Source organism: Mobula birostris, chromosome 4 (assembly GCF_030028105.1).
Source record: "Mobula birostris isolate sMobBir1 chromosome 4, sMobBir1.hap1, whole genome shotgun sequence".
NCBI lineage: Eukaryota > Metazoa > Chordata > Chondrichthyes > Myliobatiformes > Myliobatidae > Mobula > Mobula birostris.
The window spans coordinates 32,314,193-32,337,788 of NC_092373.1; the positions used below are offsets into that span (position 1 = coordinate 32,314,193).

General features: G+C 42.9%; 1 protein-coding gene across 1 annotated transcript in view; it reads right to left on the reverse strand.

Annotated features, from left to right (window-relative positions):
• The window catches only part of LOC140195877 (uncharacterized), a 456,388-nt gene extending 441,602 nt beyond the window's left edge, over positions 1-14,786 (reverse strand). The window contains exon 1 of the mRNA XM_072254523.1: positions 14,441-14,786. Within this exon, the coding sequence (XP_072110624.1) occupies positions 14,441-14,520 (80 nt within the window). The 5' untranslated portion in view covers positions 14,521-14,786. The remainder of the gene's footprint in view (positions 1-14,440) is intronic.
• Positions 14,787-23,596: the final 8,810 nt, after the last annotated feature.

Consider the following 23,596-nt stretch of genomic DNA (forward strand, 5'->3'; position numbering starts at 1 on the left):
GAAAGGGTCATTCAAAACTGAATGAATTCACAATAAATGTGATGCAGAAACAAAAGTAATCAATGGAACTTCTGGTGAATGGCTTTTTGTTTGTTTGTTTGTTTAGTTATTTAGCAATACAGCACAGACAGAGTCGGCCTTTCCAGACCTTCGAGCCACACCGCTCCCCAACAACCCCCAACAAACCCAATTTACCTTAACCTAACCGTGAGACAATTTACAATTAACCTACACAGTACGTCTTTCGACTGCGTGAGGAAACCAGCAGACCCAGGGAAAACCCACGCATTCCATGAGGAGGATGTACAGAGAAGAGAATCCTTACAGAATGGCACCGGAATTGAACTTTGAACTCCGGAACACCCAGAGCTGTAATAGCATTCTGCTAACCACTACGCTACTGTGGTGCCAGAGCACTTTTTAAGTGCTCTGTAGAAATTAATTTCCTTTCCTTACATCTCAGTGTCAGATTTTATTTGTTAACACTCCTGTGAAATTTGGGACACCTTACGACATTGAAGATGCTGCATAAATGAGAGTGGTTATTATTAAAATAAATTCTGGAATTATTACAGTGTTTCAAGTTTTCATGAGGACACACAATGAAACCTTATATACTGTATATTAACAAAAGCAATCCCATGCAGTTAAATGCAAACAAACATGCAAATTAGTATAGGTTTAGGCCAATTGCCCTTCAAACCTGTTTTGACATTTAATAAGAACACAGCCGATCTGATCTTAACTTCTGTATTCTTACACCTTTCATCCCCTTGTTTATCAAGTGTTGATCTTCCGTTTTAAAATATTTTATGATGCTCAATCCCCAACAGAGAAAAATGTCTCAAATCTGTCTTAAGTAGAAAACCCTTTTTTTTTAAATGATTTTTAGATTCTCTCGCAATCAAACATCCCCACATCTACCCTGTCAAGATTGTTTTAAGTCCCCTCTCACTTTCTGAACTCTAGCAGATAAAAACATAGTAATGCACACAAAATGCTGAAGGAACTCATCAGGCTCGCCAGCATCTATGGAATAAAAGTACAGTCGGCGTTTCGGGCCGAAACCCTCCAGCATTTTGTGTGTGATGCTCAGATCTCCAGCATCTGCAGATAAAAATATTGCATGTCAAACATAAAATAAACTACCCCTTCCAGGTATTGGACTCGTAAAGTTTTTTCTGAACTGGTTCCAAAACATTAGCATCTTTCTTTAAATAAGCAGACCAATTATATATATAGTATTCCAGATGTGATCTAATTAATGCCATATATATCTGAAATATACTTTTGTATTTAATTCCCCAAGTAAAAAGTTGAAATATTCTATGAACTTTCTCAATTACTTGTTTCATTAGTAAGTGTATAGAAGACATTGGTACTTCAAAACTGGTCATCTCACGACCACCCAAAAGCCCAGGGTGAACACTAAGGCGCACACCCCACTAAAAGGCTAAGAAGCTGCCTGCAAGTCTTGTGACAGAACAGCTCTCAGAGCAGCCAGGCAAAACTTCACCTTTGGCATCAAGAGGGATAAGACAGAGAAGCATCAAGTGCTTTCCCGGTGTATACGATGAATAAACTCTTCTTGGGCTACCAGCCAGGTACAGGTATAAATTTTAACCAATGTTTCGATGACAAACTTCGCCATCTTCATTGGGGAGGATGCCTAGGCACGTCTAGTCTGGTGGTATATATACCCCCATAGTCCGTCCCTCCTGATTGGTTAGTCTTCATCCAATCAGTTTTGCGCTGTCTCACCTTGTTTACAACCAAATTCCCGTTCTTACTTAGAGTGAGACCTTCATCTTTGTTAAAATTCTTTTCCTCTAGTTTTGTTTCAATGGCTTCCTTCACCAGATAGTCCGAAAAGCCATTTGCACAGCACAAATGCAATGTTCTGCTACTGCTGATTTCTCTGGGTAGCCCAAACAGATACACCTCCTATGCTCCTTGATATGGGGTTCCACCATGCGCCCTGACTGGCCGATATCCACTGCTCTGCATTCACAGGGATAAGACTGCCTAGGCTCAAAATATACAGGAATATCTATCCAATAACGATTCCCGACGTATGTGGCTGGGCATCAAGAGCATTACTGACAACGCAAGGGAAAACAGCATTGACTGTACCAGTGACACCTCCCTCTCCGACGTTCTGGGCGATCAACAGCATGCTGGCCACGAAAGCTACAACTCTCCCAGGTGAGCAGCCATTATCTGTAACAGTACCAGACATGAGGACTCTGCAGAGAGTCAACCCCCATGAGGCAGCTGGGAGAGACAACCTCCCAGGCCAAGTACTTGGGGAGTGTGCACACCAGGTCACTGGTGTCTTCAAAGATATCTTCAGCACATCACTCATATAGTCAGCTGTCCCCACGTGCTTCAAATCAGCCACTATCATCACTCTACCAAAGAATTCTACATCTTCAGAACTAATCACCACAATCTGGACCGGCGTTTAAATTGTCTAAACAGTGAATCGTACCTTGCACTCGGACCCAACTGCACTGAAAGGCTCCTGGCCTAGACCACGTAGCCCAGCAATGTGCTCTAGGCCTAGATTTCGTCACCCAGCCTGAAGCCGCTCTCAAGCTCTTCAAATCAGCACAGCGCCCAAAGCGATCCAACCTCGCACTGATCAAGTTGAACGAGCACCGTATCTTCTCTGCCCAGGCCCCGAATTCTCCCTTCGGTGCCCAGAGCGATCCAACCTCACTCCCAAGCCAGCTGTGCAGGCATCAGAACTCCCTTTGCAACGATTCTGCAACACACCATCTCACCTCACCATCACTCGCCCCTTCACTGTTGGCGGCAATAATTTACCACAATTTACCTCAGAAATGGTCATTTTAGTGATATTTTTACTTCAACATCTCAGCTTTTTGACTACCAGAATTTGTTGCACACGTTCGGTAGCGCCATCTTAACCAGAAGTTTATTTTAATTCAATTTCAGTTCAGCATCCAGCACTACTGTCCCACAGATCTTGGTGAACAAACTCGTACTCCTTGGTCTAAATACACCACTGAGAAACTGGGTGTTGGACTTCCTAATTGGCAGGCTTCAGATACTTAGGATGCACAACCACTTCACCCTACCTATCAACCTCAACACGGGTGCCCCCCAGAGCTTTGTGCTGAATCCATTGCTGTACATGACAGCACAGCCAAACACCCAAGTAATCCTATTGTCAAGTCCGCCAATGACACGGCAGTGATGGGGCTCATCCCCAACAATGTTGAGATGGCCTTCTGGGAGGAGGTGGAAGAGCTTGAGGCAAATACCCTCTTCCTCGACATCAACAAGACGAGGGAGATGGTTATCCACTTCAGGAAGATTCACACCCCTCTTTACATCAGCAGCACAAAAGTTTCAAACTCCTGAAAGTGCATGTCTCACACAACCTCTCATGGTCCCAGAACACATTCTACACAATCAAGAAAGCTGACCAAGGCCTCTTTTCTGCAGAGGCCGAAGAAAGCTGGACTATGCAAATCTATACTCATCATTCTACAGATGCACAGAAGAGAGCACCCTAACAAACTGCATCACTGCGCGGTACGGAGAATACACCGCAGCAGACAGGAAGGCTCTACAGCAGGTAGTCAAAACAGCCCAACACATCACCAGCACCAGCTTACCCACCAACAAGGACAGAAAGGTGCTGGACTAGGGCCAGTAATATCATGAAGGAGCTGACCCACCATGCTCATGGACAATTTGTCCCACTCCCACCGAGGTTGTATTGAGAGCATCCTGAGCAGCTGCATCACTGCCTGGTTTGGAAATTGCACCATCTCAGATCGCAAGACCCTGCAGCGGATAGTGAGGTCAGCTGAGAAGATCATCGGGGTCTTTCTTCCCGCCATTACAGACATTTACACCACACGCTGCACCCGTAAAGCAAACAGCATTATGAAGGACAAACTCTTCTCCCTCCTGCCATCTAGAAAAAAGGCACCAAAGCATTTCAGCTCTCACGACCAGACTATGTAACAGTTTCTCCCCCCAAGCCATCAGACTCCTCAATACCCAGAGCCTGGACTGACACCAACCTACTGCCCTCTACTGTGTCTATTGTCTTGTTTATCATTTATTGTAATGCCTGCACTGTTTTGTGCACTTTATGCAGTTCTAGGTAGGTCTGTAGTCTATGTAGATTTGTGTTGTTTTACGTAGTTAGTGTAGTTTTTGTATTGTTCATGTAGCACCATGGTTCTGAAAATGTTGTCTTGTTTTTACTGTGTACTGTACCAGCAGTTATGGTCAAAATGACAATAAAATGTGACTTGACTTGAGAAGGCTACATAGCATCCATTTCAAGACCACCTGACTCAAAAACAGTTTATTTTCTCCAAGCAATAAGGCTGAATAACACCTCCACTCACTAAGACTCCACTCCACACTCCCCAACCAACACATTATCATTTCCTATCAGTCGCCTTATGTACAGACATGCCTCTGCCTAGTATCACTTTGTGAACAAACAACCAACCTATGTATATGGGTTTTATATTTAATATGTTTTTTATTATTGTGTTCTTTATCTTCTATTTTTTGTGCTGCATCAGATCTAGAGTAGCAATTACATTTGTATTTCATTCTCCTTTACGCTTGTGTACTGGAAATGACATTAAACAATCTTGAATAGTGAATCTTTGAACTTTATGCAAATCATGCATAAGGACCTGGAGATACAGGTGCAGGTACATTTCACGGTTGCAGAAGCTCTCAACTTCTCAATCACCTCTTTGCTTTTCACTTTCCCTGTCAAAATGGACAATTTCATATTTTCCCTCATTATTTTCTGTTGGACAGATTATTTCACCATTCATTTATTTTCCTCCCTGACGCAGTCATTTGCAAACATCTCTTCTGTGCCTTCATCCACATAGTTAGATTGGGGAAAAATTGAGACCTCAGCAGAAATCTTTGTAACACATCACTCATTACAAATTCTCAGCCGAAAAAAGACATTGATGCATATTGCTATTAGTCAGCTATTTTATTTTATTGTTACTTCCTATGGTTTTCCATAATGGTTTTTGATGTAATAATTTATCAAATTACTTCCGGAAATCTCACTATAATTCACCCACCAATTCTTATTTGTCCACCGAATGTTACTCCTTTAATGAACTTCCAATAAATTGGTCAAATACAATTTCCCTTTTACAAAGCCAGTTGACTTTCCCGATTACTTTGACATTTCCTAAGTACAATGTTAGACAGTCTTGAATAACAGATACTAACATTTATTCCATGATAAATGTTAAGTTACAATCCTATGATTTCCTGCTTTAGAAACATAGAAAACCTACAGCACAATACAGGCCCTACAGCCCACAAAGCTGTGCCGAACATGTACTTACTTTAGAAATTACCTAGGGTTACCCATAGCCCTCTATTTTTCTAAGCTCTATGTACCTATCCAGGAATCTCTTAAAAGACCCTATTGTATGCACCTCCACCACCATCACTCACCACTCTCTGTGTAAAAAACTTACCCCTGACATCTCCTCTGTACCTACTTCCAAGCTGCTTAAAACTGTGCCCTCTCATGCTAGCCATTTCAGCCCTAGGAAAAGGCCTCTGCCTATCCACATGATCAATCCCTCTCATCATCTTGTATACCTCTATCAGGTCACCCCTCATCCTCCATTGCTCCAAGGAGAAAAGGCCAAGTTCACTCAACCTATTGTCATAAGGCATGCTCCCCAATCCAGGCAACATCCTTGTAAATCTCCTCTGCACCCTTTCTATACTTTCCACATCCATCCTGTAGTGAGGTGACCAGAGTTGAATACAGTACTCCGAGTGGCGTCTGACCAGGGTCCTATATAGCTGTACCATTACCTCTCGGTTCTTGAACTCATTCCCGTGGTTGATGAAGGCCAATGCACCGTATAACTTCTTAACCACAGTGTAGATCTGCACAGCAGCTTTGAGTGTCCAATGGACTCAAACCTCAGGATCCCTCTGATCCTCCACACTGCCAAGAACCTTACCATTAATGCTATATTCTGCCATCATACTTGATCTACCAAAATGAACCACCTCTCACTTATCTGGGCTGAACTTCATCTGACACTTCTCAGCCCAGTTTTGCATCTTATCGATGTCTGCTGTAACCTCTAATAACCCTCCACACTATCCACAACATCCCTAACCTTTGTGTCATCAGCAAATTTACTAACCCAACCCCCCACTTCCCCATCCAGGTCATTTGTAAAAATCACGAAGAGAAGGGGTCCCAGAACAGATCCCTGAGGTGCACCACTGCTCACCAACCCTCATGCAGAATATGACCCATCTCAAACAATCTTTGCCTTCTGTGGACAAGCAAATTCTGGATCCACAAAGCAAGGTTTCCTGGATCCCGTGCCTCCTTCCTATCTCAATAAGGATTGCATGGTGTACCTTATCAAATGTCTTACAGAAATCCATATACACTGCATCAACTGCTCCACCTTCATCAATGTGTTTAGTCACATCCTCAAAAACTTCAATCAGGCTCATCAGGCACGACCTGCCTTTGACAAAGCCATGCTGACTATTCCTAATCATATTATGCCTCTCCAAATGTTCATAAATCCTGCCTCTCAGGATCTCTTCCATCAACTTGCCAACTACTGAAGTAAGACTCACTGGTCTATAATTTCCTGGGCTATCTCTACTCCCTTGCTTGAATAAGGGAACAACATCTACAACCCTCCAATCCTCCAGAACCTCTCCCATCCTCATTGATGATGCAAAGATCATTGCCAGAGGCTCAGCAATCTCCTCCGTCGCCTCCCACGGTAGCCTGGTGTACATCCCATCCAGTCCCAGTGACTTATCCAACTCAATGTTTTCCAAAAGCTCCAGCACATCCTCTTCCTTAGTATCTACATTCTCAAGCTTTTTAGTCCACTGCAGGTCATCCCTACAGTTGCCAAGATCCTTTTCAGTAGTGAATAAGTACCTCCGCTATCTCCTCCAGTTCTTTACACACTTTTCCATTGTCACACTTGATTGGTCCTATTCTCTCACATCTTATTCTCTTGCTCTTCACATACTTGTAGAATGCCTTGGGGTTTTCCTTAATCCTGCTCGCCAAGGCCTTCTCGTGGCCCCTTCTGGCTCTCCTAATTTCATTATTAAGCTCCATCCTGCTAGTCTTATAATCTTCTAGATCTCTATCATTACCTAGTTTTTTGAACCTTTCGTAAGCTGTTCTTTTCTTCTTGACTAGATTTTTTAACAGCCTTTGTACACCATGGTTCCTGTACCCTATGATCCTTTCCGTCTCATTAGAAGGTACCAGTGCAGAATGCCACACAAATATCCCCTGAACATTTGCCAGATTTCTGCTCTACATTTCCCTGAGAACATCTGTTCCTAATTTATGCATCCAAGTTCCTGCCTGATTGCTTCATATTTCCCCTTACTCCAATTAAACACTTCCCTAACTCATCTGTTCCTATCCCTCTCCAATGCTATGGTAAAGGAGATAGAATTATGATTACTATCTCCGAAATGCTCTCCCACTGAGAGACCTGACACCTGACCAGGTTCATTTCCCAATACCAGAACAAGTACAGCCTTTCCTCTTGTAGGTGTATCTACATATTGTGTCAGGAAACCTTCCTGAACACACCTAACAAACTCCGCTTCATCTAAACATCTTGCTCTAGGGAGATGCCAATCAATATTGGGGAAATTAAATTCTCCCATCACGACAACCCTGTTCTTATTGCACCATTCCAGAATCTGTCTCCCTATCTGCTCTTCAATGTCTCTGTTATTATTTGGTGGTCTATAAAAAAACACTCAGTAGATTTATTGACCCCCCCCCCAATTCTATCTTCCACCCACAGAGCCTCAGCAGACAATCCTTCCATGACTTCCTCCTTTTCTGCAGCCGTGACACTATCTCTGATCAGCAGTGCCTTGCCTCCCTCCCTGTCCTTTATGAAACATCTAAAGTCTGGCACTCTAAGTAGCCATTCCTGCAACTAGGCCAGCCAAGTCTCTGTGATGGCCACAACATCATAGCTCCAAGTACTGATCCACGCTCTAAGCTCATCCACTTTGTTCATGATACTCTTCACATTAAAGTAGACACACCTCAAACCATCAGCCTGAGCACATCCCTTCTCTATCACCTCCCTCTCACACCATCTACAAGCTTTCTCAATTTCTGAGCCAACTGAAGGGAAGAGAAGATGGCGACGCGACGCAGCTCACAGTAGCCACTCCAGTGGTGATGTAAGTTATTTGTCAAGTAGGGTGCCTTGCACAATCCTGATTTGATGGAGACGGATGTGAGAGCACAGAGGAACATCTGGTGAAACTTCTGAAATGTCTGTTTCACTGCTGCTGCTACTGTGTGGTCCAGAATCCCCGGAGAAGGCCCCGAGTCCTCGGCTTTGCTTGTTGCTTGGTGGCCGGGTCAGGGTCAAAGCGCTCAGCTGAGGATGGTGCTCGGACAGGCTGTGTCGGAGGGGCTGGTCGGAGGCTCGTAGTTTTTGGACGGACTCAACAGTCTGCTGTGGTCGGGTGCTTCCAATGGTGCTGCATCGGCAAGTTGGCGGTGCTTGGAGGTTCATGGCAGGGAGAGTTTCTCCCTTCTGCCGCCTGCGTGAGGTGATGAGGCTATCGGGACTTTGAGACTTTTTTTACCGTGCCCATGGTCTGCTCTTTATCAAATCATGGTATTGCTTTGCATTGTTGTAACTATATGTTATAATTATGTGATTTTGTCAGTTTTAGTCTTGGTTTGTCCTGTGTTTTTCTTGTGATATCATTCTGGAGGAACGTTGTATCATTTTTTAATGCATGTATTTCTAAATGACAATGAACGAGGACTAGGTGTCCTCATAATCTAAACTGCCCCTTCCTCTGTCTCTTTAGTTTGTTTCCCACCCCCCAGCAATTCTAGTTTAAACTCTCCCCAGTAGCCTTAGCAAACCTACCTGTCAGGATATTAGAAACATAGAAAATAGGTGCAGGAGTAGGCCATTCGGCCCTTTGAGCCTGCACCGCCATTCAGTATGATCATGGCTGATCATCCAACTCAGAACCCTGTACCTGCCTTCCCTCCATACCCCCGATCCCTTTAGACACAAGGGACATATCTAACTCCCTCTTAAATATAGCCAATGAACTGGCCTCAACTGTTTCCTGTGGCAGAGAATTCCACAGATTCACCACTCTCTGTGTGAAGAAGTTTTTCCTAATCTCGGTCCTAAAAGGCTTCCCCTCTATCCTCAAACTGTGGCCCCTCGTTCTGGACTTCCCCAACATCGGGAACAATCTTCCTGCATCTAGCCTGTCCAATCCCTTTAGGATTTTATACGTTTCGATAAGATCCCCCCCTCAATCTTCTAAATTCCAATGAGTATAAGCCTAGTTCATCCAGTCTTTCATCATATGAAAGTCCTGCCATCCCAGGAATCAATCTGGTGAACCTTCTTTGTACTCCCTCTATGGCAAGGATGTCTTTCCTCAGATTAGGGGACCAAAACTGCACACAATACTCCAGGTGTGGTCTCACCAAGGCCTTGTACAACTGCAGTAGTACCTCCCTGCTCCTGTACTCGAATCCTCTTGCTATGAATGCCAGCATACCATTCGCCTTTTTCACTGCCTGCTGTACCTCCATGCCCACTTTCAATGACCATTGTATAATGACACCCAGGTCTTGTTGCACCTCCCCTTTTCCTAATCGGCCACCATTCAGATAATAATCTGTTATCCTGTTTTTGCCACCAAAGTGGATAACCTCACATTTATCCACATTAAATTGCATCTGCCATGAATTTGCCCACTCACCTAACCTATCCAAGTCAACCTGGATCCTCTTAGCATCCTCCTGACAGCTAACACTGCCGCCCAGCTTCGTGTCATCCGCAAACTTGGAGATGCTGCATTTAATTCCCTCGTCTAAGTCATTAATATATATTGTAAACAACTGGGGTCCCAGCATTGAGCCTTGCGGTACCCCAATAGTCACTGCCTGCCATTCTGAAAAGGTCCCGTTTATTCCCACTCTTTGCTTCCTGTCTGCTAACCAACTCTCCACCCACACCAATACCTTACCCCCAATACCGTGTGCTTTAAGTTTGCACACTAATCTCCTGAGTGGGACCTTGTCAAAAGCAAGGTCCCTCTCGGATTCAAGTGCAACCCATCCTTTTTGTACCGGTCACATCCGGCCCAGAAGAGGTCCAAATGATTCAGAAATCTGAATCCCTGTCCCCGCTCTAATCCCTCAGCCAGGCATTTATCCTCCACCTCACTCTATTCCAATATTCACTTTTGCGTGGCACAGACAGTAATCCCGAGATTATACTCTTTGTGGTCCTACTTCTCAACTTCCTTCCGAACTCTGTTTTCAGGACCACCTCCCTTTTCCTACCCATGTCGTTGGTGCCAATATGTACAACGACCTCTGGCTGTTCACCTTCCCACTTCAGGACATTGTTGATGTGACCAGAAACATGTCAGACCCTGGTACCTGGGAGGCAAACTATCATCCGTGTTTCTTTCCTGCATCCACAGAATTGGCTATCTGACCCCCTGACTATAGAGTCCACTATCACTGCTGCCTTCTTCTTCCTTTCCCTACCGTTCTGAGCCACAGGGCCAGACTCTGTGCCAGAGGCACCGACACTGTTGCTTCCCCCAGGTAGGCCGTCCCCCGCTAACGGTACTCAAGCAGGAGTACATATTGTGAAGGGGGACAGTCACAGGGGTACTCTCTAGTATCTGCCTCTTGCCCTTCCCTCTCCTGACCGTTACCCACTTATCTGTCTCTTGAGGCTCTGGTGTGACTATTTGCCTATCGCTCCTCTCTATCACTTTCCCTGACCAGACGAAGGTCATCGAACTGCAACTCCAGTTCCTTAACATGGTCCCTAAGCAGCTGCAGCTTAACGCACCTGGCGCCCATGCGGCTGTCCAGGAGGCTGGGAGTCTCCCGGACATCCACGTCCGACACCCAGTAGAGAAGATCTTCCCCACCCCTACTATAACCAAGTCTTTATCAATAAAGGAATTACATTTGCTGTTTCTTAGTCAAATAGAACACTACCTGACTTTAGGGTAATTAAAACCCAGGACCATCAGATCTAGGTGCAAAATTAGACCACTTGGCTAATTGAGTCTCCTTCTCCATTTCATCATAAACATGAGAAAGTCTACAAATGCAGGAAATTGAAAGCAACACACATGGAATGCTGGAAGAACTCAACAGGTCAGGCAGCATCTCTGGAAATCAGCAAAATGGTCAATGTTGTGAGCCAAGTCCTGAAGAAGGGCCCAAAATATCGACTGCTTACTCTTTTCCATAGATGCTGCCTGACCTGCTGATTCCTCCAGCATTTTGTGTGTGTTTCTCCATTTTATCATAGCTCATTTATTATCCCTCTCAATCCAATTCTCCTGCCATCTCCCTGTAATTTTGACACCCTTACCAATCAAGAATTTATCACCCTCTACATTATATATACCCATGACCTGGCTTCCATAGGTGTCACTGGCAATGAATTCTGCAGATTTGACTAAAGAAATTCCTCTTCATCTCTATTCAAAAGGGACAACCGTGTATTCTGAGACTTTATCCTCTGATCCTTGACTCCCCGACCAGAGAAAATATCCTCGCCACATCCACTTTATATAGGCCTTTCAATGTTCAATAGGTTTCAATGAGATCCCCTCCTCATTCTTCTAAAATCCAGTGAGTACAGACCCAGTGCTATCAAACTCTCCTCATACATTAACCATTTCATTCCTGGAATCATTCTCATGAACCTCCACTGGACCCTCTCAAATGCCAGCACATCCTTTCTTAGATGACAGGCCTAAAACTGCTCACAACACTCCAAGTGCAATCTGACCATTGCCTCATAAAGCCAATGTATGAATTGTCTCATCAGCCACATCAGGATGAAGTCCGGCAGGAGCTAAAGGTTTGTCACCCCATAGCTCCAAGAATTTGCTCAGTTCCACTTACCTGATGATAGTAGTTTTGCCAAATTCCTCCTGCTCTTCCAAATCATAATTTAACTCCCTTTTTTGTAATACTTCTGTACAAAAGAAATATCTTGGAAGCTACTTTAGTAGTGTCTTACATGGTAGATACGGAGAAAATTGTCCTTGGCTAATTAGTCCACAACATGGCTGGAGGTGGGGGAGAAGGGTTGTGATATGCAATGTTAACATTCATTCAAGATTAGTACAATGTAAAAGCAAGATGTAATGCTGAGGCTTAATAAAGCAATAAAGCATTGGTCAGACCGTGCTTGGAGTATTGTGAGCAGTTTTGGGCTCCCTAACAGAGAAAGGACATGCTGACTTTGGAGAGGGTCCAGAGGAGTTTCATGAGAAGATTATTGCTGGAGTTTAGAAGAATGATGGGGAATCTCATTGAAACCTGCTGATTGAGTGGATGTGGAGAGGATGTTTCCAATAGTTGGGGAGTCTAGGACCAGGGGGACACAATCTCACAATACAAGGATGTCTCTTTAGAACAGAGGGATAATAAATCAGCCATGATTGAATGGTGGAGCAGACTGGATACCTTCTATGATTTATGGCATTATGGTGTTAGTGGGTTTCACATTTCAAAATGCAGGGTAGGCAGAGAAAGGTAACTACTTCACTCAAATGGTGATGAACCTTTGAAATTCTCTATCCCAGCATGCTGTGGAGAGTCAATTATTAACTGCAATTAAAATACAGACCAATGAATATCTGAACAAATGGATCATGGGTTATTGGGATAGGACAGCATGTGTGGGCCGAATGGCAGATTAGACTCAAGGGGTGCTGCTATTTCTTATGTTCCTCTATGATGGTAACTGAGTGGGTGGCAGATTTGTGCAGCAGGCAGTACTGTCTCCCCATGGCCCCAGTAAACCAGCTTCAATCCTGACCTCTGGTAATGTCGCTGTGAGGTGCATATTCCCCTTGTGTTCTCCCAGGTTCTCCAGTTTCCTCCCACATCCCAAAGATATGCTTATTGGCAGGTAAATTACCATCAGTGAGAGTTAATTAGCATGTGAGAGAGTTGAGATTTCCAGGGAAATAAATGGGGAATGGAATTGGTGGATTGCTCAGACAGCCAACATTGGCTGGACAAGCTGAATGGTGTCCTACTACATTAGAAATTAATACTTTTAAAACCTGCATTAGATTTTTTTAGTTTCACATCCCTCAATAAGAATTGTTAAATGAAGATTTATCAGATTTAAGTTTTAAAAAGCTTTAATTCCTGTTAAAAAACCTCCAAATATCTACCATTGTAGACTGTTGCGTTGTTTCAGTGCTGAAGGATTGGCATTAATTTTGCAAAAAAATCTATATTTGATATCAAATATTAAAAGGCCATAAGAGTTTCATTTTTTCTTCAACTGCAAAAAGACCGTACAGAAGGAAGGCTTATTTTGGCTTGTATCCTCTTCCTTTCCAGTCCTGGTGAAGGACCTATAGATGCTGCCTGACCTGCAGAGTTCCGCCAGCATTTTCTGTGTAGTGCTTGCAGAAGTAAGAGTTCGGCACGGACTAGAAGGGCCGAGATAGCCTGTTTCCGTGCTGTAATTGTTATATGGTTATAAGTTCTCAACTGACCCTTGGCGACAAACCCACCTTATTTCTGCAATTCGAATAATAATTCTGGCGCCTAGAAAGGCAACTTCTAGAAAGCGTTGAGATCGCCACTGTGGCTATGTAATAAGTTAATCAATGCGCCCGGAACGGCGTTTCCTCCGAAGCACCGGGTGCCCAATTCACAATCGTGCATCATTCAGCAGGGAGCAATTGTCCTTGATTGAGATGGATCGAAAAGGGTTTGAAAAAAAAATCCAGCGTCATAAACGAAAACTTGATGAAAGTGAATTCTAGGTATGGTTTCAACTCTTACTGAAACCAAACCAACCCTGCACTTTATTCTAACTAGGATATTTGCCTGCCTTTCTTGAGAGTGTTGCTCATGACTGAACTCTCTCCACTTCCTTACGCAGAGCTCATCCGACAATCAGGGCGCGAGTAACTACGAAAGGTTAAATAGAAACCGCTGGGACTCCCTCACGCACCCCAGAAGCTCTTTGTCAAGCCATTAAGTTGAGAGGCTATTTCCAATATCAAAGTTTCACCTCAAACTCCAGTGTCTTCTCGCCGAAGACAATTCCGGAACGAGAAAATTATCCTTGATCCCAAGTCATGAGCAGAGAGGTTTCGCTCAGGTCTGTTAGCAAACCATACATTCACTTTCTGGATAATTGTCCAAGCGTGCAAGGATCATCTCACAACTTTGCCAAATATCGCAAACTTGCACAGTTCTGACAACTGCGTAAATTTTCACAACCAACATTTCAAAATACCGAATACAACAGACACATTTCTGCTGGGCACTAATACCTGCGGTTACAGGCGAGATACATCCACTTACATATCAGGTTGTAGTTCCATTGGGAGCCCCAGTCGAATCGCCAAGAGCTGAAGGCAGACCAGCGCACCATTTAAATCCATCTTCAGCCTCCCAGGGTAAACTTCAGCAAAGGGTAGCTCCAGAGACGCCGATCTGCCACCCCGGCCCGCTCGGTGAGCACCCAAGGTGTGCTCCCTGTTAATTCACCCAAGTGCCTCTCGCTTTCACCAGCCGCAAAACAATTGCCTCAGTTGATTTCGGATGTTCAGACAAGGAGTCTCCGAATTTTGGGGTGGTCTTGGAACACTTTTCGTCCCTCTCCCAACAGATACTGTAACCTCTGCAGGCGGTGCCTCTTCCTTACTCCGCTGTCTTTCGTCCACTGCGAGACTCGCTGAATTACTGGCTCCGACCGAGCACTAGCTCGCTCAGCCGCTCTCAAAACTCAAACCACACTTCCGCAAGCAACCCCCCACCTCTCAACATGTGACCCTCAGGAGCCATGGTTACTGCACACATAACTCGGCGGGGTCTTTCCGGCGTTGCTGATCTGGGTTGCTCATTAATTTACAACATATAATCTGCGTGCCGCGAATGTGTTTAACTACTTTTGACACATCTCCGAATGTGTTTAATTACTCTAAATGATGCTGCTCCAGTACCCCGAATACTGTTGGAGGGTATACAGCCCTGGCATAGTCCCTAAATCCGTCCTGTACAAGAGAGTTGTACGGAGGGGCGCCTCTTGATCGTATCCCTCCGTAATTACTCACCTACTATTTTTGAACCGGCTTGTGCCGGCAAAATTTATCCCAAAGTAATTTTCGGAATTATCTGGTCAACACATGCTGAAGTTTGTTGTTCCCCAGTGACCGCACTATGAAAGTTCCCCATTTCCCCCAGTGACCGCACTATGAAAGTTCTTCATTCGGACATCCTGCCGGAGACGTGAAAGGGCCCAAAATATTGCAAGTCTTTATTGTTATCTTTGTACTACCTTAATGTACTTATGATCTGAGTGGATGGCACACAAACAAGCTTTGCACTGTGTTTCTGTATTTGTGACAATAATACACCAATGTTACCAGTCTAATCCCACCAGCAAGCAACTAATCCATATATCTCCATTTATCTCCATCTAAGGTTTTAAGAGAGGTGACAGTATCTGTCTCTGCCATCCTTTCAGTCAGTAAGATATTCTAACTGAAACATTTTCATTATCGCAACAATAAACCTTTCACCAATGACTGATACACCAAGGAGTATAAGAAATAAGGTGAATTGTGGCTAAATTTGCCGATGATACAACGATGGGTGGAGGGGCGAGTGGTGTTGAGGAAACAGAAAGCCTGCAGAGAGACTTAGATAGTTTAGGGGAATGGGCAAAGAAGTGGCAAATGAAATACAATGTTGGAAAGTGTATGGTCATGCACTTTGGTGGAAGAAATAAACTGGCAGACTATTATTTAGATGGGAATTCAAAATACAGAGATGCAAAGGGACTTGGGAGTCCTCGTGCAGGATACCCTAAAGGTTAATCTCCAGATTGAGTCGGTTGTGCAGAAGGTGAATGCAATGTTGGCATTCATTTCTGGAGGTATAGAATATAAGAGCAGGGATGTGATGTTGAGGCTCTATAAAGCACTCATGAGGCCACACTTGGAGTATTGTGTGCCGTTTTGGGCTCCTTATTTTCAAAAGGATATACAGACATTGGAGAGAGTTCAGAGAAGATTCATGAGAATGATTCCAGGAATGAAAGGGTTACCGTATGAGGAATGTCTGGCAGCTCTTGGGCTGTATTCCCTGGAGTTCAGGGGAGTGAGGGGGGATCTCATAGAAACATTCCAAATGTTAAAAGGCCTGAACAGATTAGATATGGCAAAGTTATTTCCCTTCATAGGGGAGTCTGGATTGAACAGAGATGGGGAGAAATTACTTTAGTCAGAGGGTGGTAAATGTGTGGAATATTCTGCCACAAGTGGTGGGTGCGTTTAAGGCAGAGATAGATGGGTTCTTGATTAGCCAGGGCATCAAAGGGTATGGAGGGAAGGCAGGGGAGTGGGAATGACTGGAAGAATTGGATCAGCCCATGAATGAATGGCGGAGCAGACTCGGTGGGCCAAATGGCCTACTTCTGCTCCTATATCTTATGGTCTAATAGATTATCTTGCGGTATTACTACAGATTGACAGATATGATCATCACTGAATCGTGGCTGAAGGATGGTTGTAGATGGGAGCTGAATGTCCAAGGCTACACATTGTATTGAAGGGATAGGATAGTGGCGCGGCTCTGCAGGAAACGAGTGGCATCAAATCAGTAGAAAGATGTGACATAGGATCGGAAGATGTTCAATCCTTGTGGGTTGAGTTAAGAAACTACAAGGGTAAAAGGACCCTGATGGCAAGCCTCTCAACAGTAGCTGGGATGTGGACCACAGATTACAATGGGAAATAGAAAAGGCATGTCAAAAGGGCAATGTTATGATGTCATGCAACATTTCAACATGCATGCAGATTGGGAAAATCAGGTTGGTAATGGATCTCAAAAGAGTGAGTTTGTTGAATGACTACGAGTTGGCTTTTTTGAGCAGTTTGTCATTGAGTCTACTAGGGAATCAGCTATACTGGATTGGGTACTATGTAATGAACCAGTGGTGATTAGAGAGTTTAAAGTAGAAAAACCTTTAGGAGACATGATCACAACATGATTGAGTTCAACATGAAATTTGAAAGGGAGAAAGTAAAGTCTGACATAGCAGTATTTCAGTGGAGTAAAGGAATTACAGTGATATGAGAGAGGAATTGGCCAAAGTAAATTGGAAGGAGCTACTGACAGGGTTGACAGCAGGGCAGCAATGGTGTGCGTTTCTGGGAAAAATGAGGAATGTTCAGGATGTGTGTATTCCAAAAATAAATACTCAAATAATGGCAAAATAGTACAACCATGGCTGACAAGAGAAGTCAAAGCCAATGTAAATCAAAACTGAGGGCGTACAATAATGCAAATATTAGTGGTAAGTCAGAGGATTGAGAAGTTTTTGAAAACCTATGGAGAGCAACTAAAAGAATCGTTAGGAGGGAAAAGATGAAATATGGAAGCAAGCTAGCAAACAATATCAAAGTGGATAGTAAAAGCTTTTCCAATAGTGTAAGGGGGTTTCGTCTTTTATGTTACTGTGTAGGCTAATTAAAATGACTTCTTTGTTATGTTATACTTGGGAATGCTTCCTTGTTATGTTAAATGCTGAGATAAATTCTTGCGCTGGCAGTTTGTTTTGGATTACCTACTGATACAAGGACAAATGAACCAATTGGGTTAGTTGTTATGCCTGTGGGGTGTCTGTAAGAGATTGTATGCGCAGGGTTTTGGGGGCAGAAGGCGGGAGAGAGAGGCAGAGGATGGACCAGGTGCTGTGAGTTCGCTAACGGGGTCGGACCCCGAGGAGGGCGTTCAGCGACGAGAGCAGACGGAGACGGACTCGTATTTTTACATATGTAAAAAATAAAAGAGAGATGAGAGTGGATATAGGACCGCTAGAAAATGAGGCCCGAGAAATAATAACGGGGAACAAGGAGATGGCAGTTGAACTAAATGAGTATTTTGCATCTGTCTAATGTGCCAGATGTTGAAGGGTCTGAGGGAAGAGAAGTAAGTGCAGTTACAAGGGAGAAGGTGCTCAAAAAGCTGAAAGACATAAGAGTACATTAGTTACCTGGGCTGATGAACTGCACCGTAGGGTTCTGAAAGGTAGTGGTAGATACTATGGAGGATTAATAATGATTTTTCAAAAATCATTGGACTCTGGGATGGTGCCAGAGGACTGGAAAATTGCAAAAGTCTCTCCACCCTTTAAGAAAGGAGGAAGGCAGCAGAAAAGAAATTATAGTATGGCAGTAGAAAGGAAATTATAAAGCTGTTAGTCTGACCTCAGTGGTTGGGACAGGGCAAGGTAGGACAAAGTCAGCATAGTTTCTTTAAGGGTAAATCTTTTTGAGGAGATTACACATACGATAGATAAAGGGGATGCAGTGGATATTGTATATTTGGACTTTCAGAAGGCCTTTGACAAGGCTCCAGACATGAGGCTGCTTACCAAGTTAAGAGCCCAAAGCATTACAGGAAAGTTACTGGCATGGTTAGAGCACTGGTTGATTGGTAAGAGGCAGCAAGTGGGAATAAAAGGATCCTTTTCTCGTTGGCTACCAGTGATGTTCCACAGGGGTTGGTGTCCAGACCGCATCTTTTTATGCTGTATATCAATGGTTTAGATGATGGAATAGATGGTCTTTGTTGCCAAGTTTGCAGATGACACAAAGATTGATGGAGGAGCAGGTAGTATTGAGGAAACAGGAAGGCTGCAGAAGGACTTAGACAGATTAGGAGAATGGGCAAGAAAGTGGCAAATGAAATACAATGTTGGAAAATGCATGGTCATGCACTTTGGTAGAAGAATAAATGAGCGAACTATTTTCTGAATGGGAGAAAATCCAAAAATCTGAGATGCAAAAGGACTTGGGAGTCCTTATGAATAAGATCCTAAAGGTTAACTTGCAGGTAGAGACAGTGGTGAGGAAGGCAAATGCAATATTAGCATTCATTTCAAGAGGTCTAGGATATAAAAGCTAGGATGTAATTTTGAGGTTTGGTGAGGCCTCACTTTGAGTATTGGGAACAGATTTAGGTTCCTGATCTAAGAAAAGATGTGTTGGCATTGGAGGGGAGGTTCATAAGCATAATTCCAGGAATGAAATGGTTATCATACGACAAATGTTTGATGGCTCTGGGTCTGTACTCGCTGGAATTTAGAAGGATGAGAGGGGATCTCATTGAAACCTTTTGAATGTTGAAAGGCCTAGACAGAGTAGATGTGGAAAGGATGTTTCCCATGGTGGGGGAGTCTGGGACAAGAGGACACAGCCTCAGGATAGAGGGGTGTCCATTTAAAACAGAGATGTGGAGGAATTTCTTCAGCCAGAGGGTGGTGAAATTGTGGAATTTGTTACCACAGGCAACTGTGGAGACCAGGTCGGTGGGCGTCTTTAAGGCAGAGCTTGATAGGTTCTTGATTGAACATTGCATCAAAGGCTATGGGGAGAAGGCAGGGGAGTGTGCCTGAGTTTGGGAAAAAAATGGATCAGCCATGATTGAATAGCAGAGCAGATTTGATGGGCCAAATGGCCTAATTCTGCTCCTATGTCTTATGGACTGCTCAGTGGCTCAGTGGCTCATTGCTCTAGAAACCCAGGTTTAAACCACTCCTCTGGTGTCGTCTATGTGGAGTTTGCATACTCTTCTGTAAACCTGTGGGTTTCCTCCAGGTTCTAGGTTTCTCCAACATCCCAATCATTTCTAGATTGGCAGGTAAACTATTCATTGTCAATCATCCCTATGGTGTATCCAACAATCTTGGTGGACAGAGGGTGGAGCTGATGGAAATGAGAGAATTAGGGTTAGCATGAATGATAGTTTGATGGTGATAAAGGAGCTGTTCCCTCTGTTGTTGGACATAATGCATTTATTCTAAATTTATATCTTCATTGCTCCTGATTTCTACTTTCTTGGTTTAGGGAAAAGACCTGCCTATTTATTCTTTTGGTACCCTCAATTAATTCAATCAGCCTCCCAACCTATCAAATCCTATCTGGTAATAACTATCATGTATTTCCAATAATATGATGACCAGCACTGTACTTTGTAATCCCACAAGCACTGCATTCTACTCTCAGCTCATATTCCATGTATTGGCCCATAAAGAAAGCCATTCTGTATGAGTTTTAATCACATTATAAGGTAGGATAAAACTTTATTTATCCTGAAAGAAATTATTGTTGCAAGGTTATTCAGTCAGAAATATATACTGTAAAATACACAATGTAAGCATTGAGATACAAAAAGAACAAAATGTGCATTAAAAAGTAATAGTGCAAAATACAAATGTTCAATGAAACCATATACTTATATACTTAAGTATACGGTTTTATTGAACTTAAGGAGGGGGAGTCGTAGAGTCCTATAGGCACAGGGAGAAAGGTTCAGTGGTGTACCTCAGTGCAATCAGTTTGTTACTAAAGGGGCTCCTCTCTTTGTCCAGTAAGTCATGGAGGGAATGAGAGGGATTGTCCATGATGCTCTGTAGCTTCTGCAGCATCCTCTTCTCAGACACAACCACCAGGTACCTGTACTGTACCTTTAAGGATCTGTGGACATATAAAATAGGGTCCTTCTGCTCATCCACACTTATCAATATCCTGCTTCTTAATGTATATTCCCTTGTCTGCTGCACCTCCCCAAGTACATTGACTCACACTGTCTTGACTTACGTTCCATTTGCCACTTTTTCCCAATGGACTAGAACACCTACTGTAAACCCTCCTAAAATATTCCTTCTCACCGTCAATCACATGCCTACTTTTTGTACAATTTGCAAACTTCTTTATTTATGTTCCCTCCATTCAAGTTTAAATCGTTACTTTATATATAAATAAAAAAAAGTAGTGAGCCCTGTAGAATTCCAGAGATAGTCTTCCAATCACAAAAAACACTCATCACTCTTTATCTTTTTCTTCCTCTCACCGCGCCAATGTTATGAACAACTCTTTCCCTTAGAACCCAACCACTTTTACTTCTTTTTAACCAGCATGGCTTGTGGGACATTGTCACGAGGCTTGCTGAAGTCCATATAGACTATGACAAACACATTGCCCTCCTCATTACCTGCTCAAATTTTAGAGTTGACTAGATCTGACATGATCCTGAACAATCCCATGCTGGCTGTCCTTGATTAATCTATGTCTTTCTAAATGAAAATCTATACTGTGCCTTGGAATTATTTCAAACAATTTGTCCACTTGTAATGTTAAACTAACTGGAGACAAAAGAGAGACTGCAGATGCTGGAAATTCTGAGCAACACACACAAAAGTGCTGGAGGAACTCAGGCATATCTATGGAGAAAAACAAATAGTTGATATCTCAGGTGAAGACCCTTCATCAAAAGCCAGAATAAAAGGGTTGGGGGAAGGGAGAAGAGCCCAGGAGCTGGCAGGTGGTAGGTGAATCTGGGTAAAAGAGTGTGTATCTCCCATTTGGTTGAGGAATTGCAATGGGCCTCACTAAGGAAAATTGGGTTGTAATTGACAACATAAAGCTGAAGTACTTTTGCTAAGGGTAGGTAGAACGTTAAATATGAAAGGCAAATAAAACTCAGATGCTGAAACCTGATTCATAAAAGGAAATGTTCTAATGAAGGGTTGTCAACCTTAATCATTTGCCTTTCCACAAATGCTGCTTGACTGACTGAGTTCTTACAGAATTTTGTTTTTGTTTCAGCGCTTTAAATCTGGTATTTGGGAACCAAAGCTGAATCTAAAAAGGCAGAAACTCAATGCTGATTTTTTGCTAAATAATACAAGAAACCCAATTTTTCAGATTGTGACTTCCCAACTCTGATATTACTCAGAGGGACATTGACTTGGTCAACGGAAAGCCAGGAAACTATTGGATCATGCAGAAAACAGACATTACATGTCTTAGATAAATAAATCATGGTGCTGACTTTCATGGTAGATCATTAGTTAGCATTCTTTAATTATACTATTTCTAACCCTCTGTGACATATCCATCAATCCTGAAAAAAAACTATAGGCTGCATACAAGCTTCCCCTTCCGCTCAGTCTCAATCTTCATGCCAGTCATGCCTGAGGATTTACTTGCCTTCTAAGCTCTCACTCTTGAACCAGAGAGGATAACTTCTCTTGCCCCATCACTGAATTATTCCCACAATCTATGGACTCACTTTTAAGGACTCTTCATCTCATGTTCTTGATATTTATCGATTCAATTCTATTATTATTATTTGTTTGTATTTGTGCAGTTTGTTACCTTTTACACATTGGCTGTTTGTCTGTCCTGTTGGGTGCAGTCTTTCATTGACATTATTGTCTTTCTTAGATTTACTGTGTATGCCCAAAAGCAAAGGAATCTGGTCGTATATAGTAACATACAGTATAAGCACTTTGATATTAAATTTACTCTGAAGTTTTGAACTTTGAAGCCTATCTATACTCTTGAAGTGCTGACTAGATACAAAGAGAATCAAGGCACAATTTACTCAAGCCAGCAGCTGTGAGTATTTGGTAACATCACATCACCAAATTCACACTGGAAATAGACATGAGTGGCATTTTCCCTTGCTTCCCTGTATTGCATTTTAATTTTTTTTCAGAATACCACAAGTGTTTATATTATCAACCCAACACCAGTAAACAATAGAAATCTGATGTGAATAAACTGAACCAAAATACCAGCTGCAAACAAATCACTGCAAAGTAACAGACATGTTTTCTACTTAAGCGTTTCATATTTTGCTTTCAAACAAAATTGCAGTTTGAATGTTTTCAAGGTAGAAAAGATTTTAAAGTGCACTGAAAGTTTTATTCAATGTATATTTTCATAGGATGGGTGTATAATTAAATGTTATATAAATGATAGCTTTGTAATAATAGGCCATTTTGATTCTGAAGGCAATGCTGAAGCTGCAGTGACAAGGAATCAATGGTAACAGAATAAATTCTTTAAAGGGATGCAAATGCAGAGTTTCAGGTAACAAGCATTGAGTCTAATTCGAAAGCCCTTTAAATGAGCTCAAAGCAAACTGCAGGAGAAATTCAGCAGTTCAGGTAGCATACGTGGAGGCAGAGGGATGAGGGATGGTCAACATTTCTGCTTCAAACACCACTTCAGGACATCAGACGTGCCAGCAATGTCATATTTCCTTCTTAATTCAAAAAAAAAACCTACAAAAATGAAAAAAACTAAATATTTCCTTTATTTGATAGTCATTTCCCATGTCATGTGTAATTTTCTCTGAGGTCCTATTCCACATTCACTTCCTGGGACCAGATGAGGTAAGGGCTGTGGAAAAACTTACATAAAGCTTCAACAGCACAGTGGACCTGTTTTTGTACAGTGAATTGATTTTCATTCTGCAATGACATCCCCATATTGTTCTCAGTGTTGATTTTCTTATCATCCTAATTTGAATAGTCGAGTCACAGAGTATCGAAACATGCCCTCAGTCTACTAAGTCTCTGCTAACTACCGGGAACCCATTTAAACAAAACTCCATGCTGCCTTTCACACACGAGAACGTCGGCAGATGGTGGAAATCCAA